General features: G+C 36.0%; 1 protein-coding gene across 6 annotated transcripts in view; it reads left to right on the top strand.

Moving 5' to 3' along the window:
* The window catches only part of Rasal2 (RAS protein activator like 2), a 381,000-nt gene that overhangs the window by 265,453 nt on the left and 107,416 nt on the right, over nt 1-8,131 (top strand). For all 6 annotated transcript variants that reach the window (XM_012517409.2, XM_023703627.1, XM_004643450.2 and 3 more), the window contains one exon: nt 4,205-4,311. In XM_012517409.2, the coding sequence (XP_012372863.1) occupies nt 4,205-4,311 (107 nt within the window). The remainder of the gene's footprint in view (nt 1-4,204; nt 4,312-8,131) is intronic.

Below are 8,131 nucleotides of genomic sequence, written 5' to 3'. Positions count from 1 at the left end.
ACCTGTTGTGCCCCTGTGGCGAGATGTTCTGCTCCTGGACTAGCTGGTTGGATCTATTCTCTACACTCTCCCCTGCAGAGGTTGCAGCTGCGGGATTACACCTCAGGCGTGTATGCCAGGCCTGAGCTGTGCCGGACCTGGGCTAGGACTGGGTCTCTCTCTGATTTATTTTAATAACCAAGTTTGATAAATGCTGAAGACCAAGACAAGAAAGGTAATATGGCTTTAATAGAATCACATAGGTGGTTGGTAGAAGTGCCATGGAAAATGCCCACATATTCAGGATGTCATTCAGTGTAGAGCTATGTTGAAAGTTTCTCCACACTGTAAGTTGTCACCTCATCTTAGTTCAGGCCTAATGGAAAGGAAATGACATAAAATTAAAACTTAACCAGCCTTTCTGTCTTTCAATCCAGAGATGAAAATATATACATTTTAAAGGATGAAATGGGCCAGCCAAATATCTCAGTGGATTAAAGTGCCTGCAGGCAGGCTTAGAGGCTGGAGGTTTGTTCCCTGGGCATGCCTACCTGGTCCTGCCCCCGACCCCAGGGTGTGCTGCAGTTGAGACTGGGCATGGTGACGTGTGCCTGTAATCCCAGCTCTTGGAAGGCTGTAAACAGGAGAATCACTATGAGCCCAATCTAGTAGTGAGACCCTGAACACCCTGTAGACCCTTCCCTAAAATACAGGGGGAGAAAAAGGATGGTGAATGAAGCAGTTTCAGACCCATAAATACTGACAGTTATCGATAAGTCTTAGACTTACAGCTGTTGGTGAGCATATTTAAAAATGATTATGCCAGAAGCAGTGGAGCACCACTATAATCCCAGTTTCTCAGGAGGTTTGCACATTGGAAGCAAGCCTGGGCAATAGTGAGACTTTTTCTCAAAATTTTAAAAAGGACTGGAGATGTAGCTCAGTGATACAGCACTTAACCTAACATGCCTGAGGTCCTGGGTTCAATCCTGAGCACTGTAATCAGTCAGTCAATTGAAATACTGTGACTATAAAGAAACACTAGTTTTACAGCAGATAAAAGTAAAGAAATAAAGGAACACTGGACTTGATGGGAAAAAAAGCAGCACGATGGTATGTACCATGAGTGTAGTAGGAGAGACAAAGCTAGTTAATTTTGGCCTGCAGGAACTAGCAGAGATTGTCCTGCCATTTTAGCAGAAATGTAGCTTTAAGGGGGTAATAGCAACCTTCATTTCTGCTTGTAGATTGAAAGTGAATGGTAGTAAGACCAGTTTAATATGCAGAGCTGCCTGTGACTAATCCAGCAGGTTGTCCATTTTGTTCTTGTTAAGGCTGTTACCTTATTTCTAAGAATATACTGGTTTTTAGGGGACAAATCTTCTGAGAACTTAAGAATCTGGGTAATTCAAAGATCTTGTCTATGTCAAAAGATAAATTGTATTGTGCAAGGTTGAGAAATAGCGTAAAGTAATCCTCTTCACTACCTGACAGATTCATTTTCTTTCTTTCCTCTTTTTTTTTTTTTTAATCATGTATTTAGTACAGAGTCTCACTATATAGATCAAATTTGTGGTGATTCTTCTGTTTTCAGCCTCCCAAACACTGGGCTTACAGGCCTGCATCGCCACACCCAGCCCAGTCTCAATGGGCACGCCTGGGATCAAACCCCGGCCTCTACACTCTGCCTAAGCAGGTGCTTCAGTCCGCTGAGCTATCTGGCTGGCCTCTTTCCTCTCTGTAATGGAAGTTGTTCAGTCTTTAAGAATAATTTCATTTCTTCTTCTAGACACAATAACATCCCAAAAGCTACAACAGAGTTGTGATTTTTTCCCCATGATAGAGAAAAAAGTATAATTTCATATTTATTGGAATTTTAAACGTGATTGCTCACTTTAGCTAGTATAATTTTCAAACACATAAAGCAGTGAGTTCCTATGCTTGAAAACTACTATCAGGTAAAGGGGGTCAAGGGGAGTGAAGAAATAAGTCTTAATTTTTTTCCTTAGCCAGAACATTGCATATTAAAGAAACTGTTTACTAGGTTGTTGAATCCTAGATAATGCAACCTACTTTGCTCTCATTTTGGGCTCACTGTCAATTACTGAGAGATTAAAATGTCCTCTATTATAATATCCATTATCTTTTTCTTAAATTGATATAAGGTCACAGTACCTTTATAGATAGTTATCAGAAAAAAAAGATGAGGTTTCTTCTACCTTCACCAGCTCCTCTCCCCACCTGCCTTATCTCCCATTACAGGATAATAATGAATATGTGAAGTTATATTCTTTTTTTTTTAAGTAATGTGTTTATTTGTTTTGTTTTTCGGCAGAACTGGGGATAGAACTCAGGCCCTTGCACTTGCCAGGCAAGCACTTATTCTACTGAGCCATCTCCCCAGCCCCGAAGTTATATTCTTGAAGTCTGGTCTAGCTCTTGTGTGCTTCTGCAGACTGATTTTCTTAAATTCCTCTGTGCTGTTCCCATGAATCTGACCTAATTATACTGACATTTTTCAGAAATGTGCCTTAGAAGTCATGTGTGCCTAATTCTGAAAATAGTTTTGTACATTAAGGCTCATTTACCCACACTAGTGGTTAGAGAAAAGTTGAGAGACTTAGTTATTGGTCATAATTTTAAAATGCAGTAAGAGCGTGGAATTCTGCTCAAGTACAGGAATGTAAAATGTGATGTCGACTTCCCACTCAATAGGAATGTTACAATTTAGCTTGTATCTTACTGATCAGGTTGTCACAAAAGATATGTTTAGTCATGGACGAGAAAATCAGTGTCCCGCATGCGAATAGTAATAGGGTAATTGGGTTTTCACAGGGGGAATGATTTGTGTACATTCCTGGGTTTGTATAAAATGGTGTCCTTTCAGCACAAGCTGAATAGAAATTTCAATAAATGTTTTTTCTTGCTGCAGATTAGTGTAACACAGTGACATTTTCTGTAACTGAAGGAGACAGTGGTTGGACATCTGTTAAAATAGCCTGAAAGTAACTGATGAGGATGTGCAGTCCGAGCGATTGATTGAGTGGATAGCTGCAGTCCTGTGTGTTTCTTTCTCACTTGCTCTCTCTCTCTGCAAGCTGTGGAGAGGGAGGGGGAAGAGCAAGACAGGGAGGGAGCGAGAGGAAAAAACGCTCTCTCTTAAGTGGAAGTAGCACGGATCCCAGGGGCCAGGAGGCCAGAAATGGAAGTTTAAACTGCATCTGTCTTAAAGGGAGAACAGCAGGGATCAAAATGTCAGTCTCCGGAGTTACGATTTATACCTTATTTTTTAAGATCTGGAAGATAACACAGAATACTTTTTTTAGAATGTGGGTTTTTTTTTTTTTCTTGTCCATGTTGAGATTATCTAATGTTGTCTGAGAAGCTGGATTCCTATGTCTGTCACTTGAAGTGGAGATGGGAAGCAGTTGTGATAAAGGTATCATATGTATATATTTATCATCTGTATTTGCGTACGTATGTGCATATATATGTGTGTGTATATATATATATATCACTGTGAAAAAAATCTTAAAATGTAGCCTTAATACAGTTTATAGTAATTAAATTATAGAGCATCACATCATCTGTAAAATCTTAAGCTTGTTAGGTTAGTCTGAACAAATTTAAGATTCCAGAGTAAGATCTTAGTAAGGTCATATTGCCAGAACAAGGAAAAGCTGATCTATTTTTGTATCTGCATAGGCATATACATTATTTTATTCTGGCAGCAGCTTTCAGTCTTCTCAATGGCCCTTTTGTTGCAGTCTGGTGAATCATCTTATCTGCACAGATCTGAACTTTGACCTTTGTGCAAACACCATCAAATCATGTTTAACAATAGACTATATTTTGTTCATAAGAATTTTAGAAATTTCTTTTATTCTGTTAACACTTACATTGCTGATCTATACACTACAAGATGCAAACATTAAGTGAACTTAAAGTTACTAATTATACCTCAGAGGAAATTATTTTTATGTGTGCACATTTAAAGGTATAAGTTGTCACATTAAAGCAGATTCTTAACTCTTGACCAAGTCTCTCTAATGTCTTCATAGGTCACACACCACAAAGAGAGACAGAGTATATCAAGAGGGAATGTAATACACCTTTAAACAAATGGATTTTTTTGTTTAAAAAAAGGGCAGTAATTTTACAGTACAGTGAAGGATCTTAAATTTTGGGTTCTTAACAATGTTTTAAATTTCTTCCTCTTTTCCAGAGGTACCAGCAGAAAGGTCCCCCCGTAGACGGAGTATCTCAGGGACCAGTACATCAGAGAAGCCCAGTTCCATGGACACTGCAAATACTTCACCCTTCAAAGTACCAGTAAGTGTTTCTTTTCTCTAGAAGAATATTTTCCTTTTTTCCTTTCTTTATAGAGACAAGAACTAAGCAATATGAACACTTTCTTTCTCAGGAGTTTCCTTGCAATACTGAGGTTAAAGAACAGAGTTACCAACTTACACAGATTAACTAAGTTAATGACCACTACTTGCAGCACAAGGCTTAAGTTTAAAGAATGTTACACTAAGTACATTATATATGTCAAATCCTTCTGAACTATAGAGTGTAAATCTTTACAGATGCCTTTTATCAAAGTTACTATCTAAAACTCATAATTCTATAAAGATACTGGAAAGACTTTTCTTATGTATGTGTTTTTTAGGAAAAGGTCTACAGGATGTTCAGGGTCTCAGTACTACTGAAGTCATAGTAATCCTCCTGTTTACAGCCTCCCAAGAGCTGGAATTACAAGCATGCTCCACCACACCCAGTCTCAGTGGTGCTGGCAGGCAGGCCTGGAGTTCGAATCCTGGCCCCTGTGCCTGCTTGCAGACACTTTAATCCACTGAGCTATTTGGCCAGCCCTACTGGAAAGACTTTTTTAAAAGGAATTTTTTCCCCAGTGTTAGATCATAAGCAGAGAGTGGTTAAGACTCAGTTGCAGAGCAAATTCACCAGGAATTAGTTGTGAATTCTACTCCTGAACTGGCTTGCATTTTGCTTCAGTGATATTTCAGTGACAATGTAAGTATTTAAGAAATATCCTCAAAGGTGACTCCATAAACTGATCAAGCAGTACAGAGAGTCAATGCTTAGCACAAAAGTATGCTTAGTTGGAAGGGCTATTGGTGATCAGGTCAGCTGGCCAGTAGATGAGGGCCTGGTTTGGAATCTTTGTGGGATAACTCTGAGTAACTTGGGTTTTTTTTTTGTTTGTTTGTTTGTTTTTTTCTTTTTGAAGTTTTATTGATAAACATATAGCAATGAGACAGTTTCAAATCAAATTGAAAGTACAGTTTCAACAAATAATACACTGCATACATTCTTCCTAGTGGTTAATTGCTGTACAAGATGCAGACATGTGATCCTACTTACAAACACCAGTAACTTGGTTTTAAGGCATCTCTTTTCTTTATTGGGCAAGAAGTGTACTTACTTTTTAAACATATACTAAAATTTATACTTGAAAAGAACTGCTTTAAGAGCTTGGCTGTTATTCTAGGAACAACTTAAAAAATCAATGTAAAGTAAAAATAGGCATTTCTATTTGGAAGAAAAAGGTAATTTTTTTTTAATTCAGGTAAATTACATGATATGTTCTTTATTTCTTTATTCCAATACTTTTTAAAAGTTGGAATGACCTTTAAATTTAACTGACTTTTTGAAACATAACTAACATTGACATGAAAGTTAAAATTGCTGTTTTATTTTATATTAATCACAGGCAACACAATTTCCCCTTTTTTTATCTGACAAGCATATACATTTTGAGTATATCTGTTCTTGTGATACCTTAAAAGTTTTATAAATTTTCTCATTTTTAAAGACCACAAGTGGTGTTAGATTAATAATCTCATAAAATTATTGCAGGAAATTTAAAACCACATTTAGTGCCTTGTAGTACATTTGTTTGATAGACATAACAACCTATATTTTATTTTCTTTATGAATAAGAGAAGAATTTTTTTCCTTTCCTCTTCCTGTTTTCCTAATGAAGTTACCAATAAAGTAAAACCATCCAAATAGTTTAGTCATGTACTAGTGGAATTTAAAATTCAGCTAGAATTTGATGTTTTCACACCATTATGCTACAACCAAGTCATAAATTTTTCTAAAAAGTTAATAAAGAATATTTATCTGCAACATGGTAGCACTGAAGTATGTCTAATAGTAACTATGCAGTTTATTGTCAGACTTTTAATTTTTTCAATTAATTGCAAATCATAATTTTTATTTGGTTAAACAATAAATTGACAGTTACTTTAAGATTTATCTTTTAAAAAATAATCATTCTTGAGTAAAGATTATAGCATAATAATGTGCATATGTGAAATGTAGCACTGCTGAAAAACAATATACCTATTTACTGGTTTTAAAAGTAATGAAGAAGAAAGCAAGATGGCCTACAATCCCAGCATTCTGGGAAGTTAAGGCAGGAGGAGTGCAAGTCTGGGCACCTTAGCAAGCCTCTCCTCAAAATAAAATAACACCAGTACAAAGGCCTTGGGTCAGTGTTAGGATTACAAAAAAATAAAAAAGGAAAGAAAAGGGGTTTTGACCAGCAAATTGCAGTCACAAAATCCATGTACTTCCCTGTTATGGAGAAGTTAACCACTGGCAAATCTTAACCTAGCTTACTGAAAAATAACCATATAAACACGGTGATTAAAAGAAGAGGGGGGAAAAGTCAAAGAGTAGAGGATGGAAATAGAGAAAATGAAAGGTGAGAAATCATGAAAATGATCTGAATCCATTTAGTACAAAGGCATATAGCCTTATGTTTCTTAATAATCCTTAAGGGTACCGTTGTATTTCGGGATGGTGCATAGTATGTATAGAAAGCAAAATTGATAATAATGATCCTGAATCATTAAGAAAAAGTGGCACTATATTTGTCATGTTGTTTTTTTCAAACTGTTTTGTGATAAATTAATTACCCATTGAGAATATTTAAAATCTTGAAGATATGTGATGTTTATAAAACTTATTTCGAGAAAAATCTGATTTGTGAAGTGCCTTACTCCTAGATAAATAATTTATAATGTAAAAGGAACCAAAATCTGGTAGCTAAATGAGATACTACAATATTTTCTTGGCTGTCTACAGATGTACATTTCCTTTTTTTTTTCAGTTTCAATGTAACACTAATAGCTAATATAATTTACTTAAATATATTTCTAATTAAAAGTATGAAATGTTTTCAGAAGAACATAAAATATTTATGTAATTAATAACAATGGATCTGAATATGGCAAAGTAATAAAAAGAGCCAAACTTTGAAGTATTTAACTTTATACTATTTATACAGTATTTTATGTCTTTTTTTTTTTTTTTTTTGGCAGAACTAGGGATTGAACTCAGGCCCTGCGCTTGCCAGGGAAACACTAATTCCACTGAGCCGTCTCCCTGGCCCTATGCAGTGTTTTAAATATCATTTCTGTATCAAATTTAAGAAGAGAGAGAAGTGATATTTCAGCACAAATACTCATGAGTCTCAGTTTTAGTTTATTATTTGGTGAGCATTAGGTTCACTACTCATCAAGTAGACTCCCAAAAGAAGTAGTATGTACTCTCAAAAAGGGCCTTATTCTTCCCACCTTCATTTTCAGTCTTATGGAGAGCAGATTGAATAGATTATAACATTTCCTGACTGAAATTATTCATACATTTATTCAGTGATAACTTAAAAAAGTATTTGTGATTCACCAGTTATTGATAAGTTCTTGGTGTACTGTGTTTTGTACTGGGGACACAAATGGAAACAGAATCTTCCACTCCCAGAAAACCTGTGATCTGCAAAGGAGAGAGAATGAGGGGATTCATAAAGAAGTTAACAACACAATGTGTAAGCTAAGGTTTTGCCAAGGAACAATATTTGAGCTGTGTTGAAAGGCTGAAAGAAAGTAAAATGACAGAAAGTAGAGTATCTCAGCTTGAGAAAATAGCATTTTGGAATACATTATAAGATGATAGGTACTTCCAAGGAATGTGGAAAAGGGCTTAAGACAGAATTTTAAAAGAATGCAGACAAACTGGCAAACAGAAGGTGGGTTGGGGCAAGGCAACGGATGAGTTTATGAAGGCTAAATTATATTGGCTGGTGAAGTGTTTATTGAAATGTTTATCTTTGGTTCAAAAGCTA

Source organism: Octodon degus, unplaced genomic scaffold, assembly GCF_000260255.1.
Source record: "Octodon degus isolate 3935 unplaced genomic scaffold, OctDeg1.0 scaffold00176, whole genome shotgun sequence".
In the NCBI taxonomy this organism is placed as follows: Eukaryota; Metazoa; Chordata; class Mammalia; order Rodentia; family Octodontidae; genus Octodon; species Octodon degus.
This window is presented reverse-complemented; position numbering and strand designations above follow the sequence as displayed.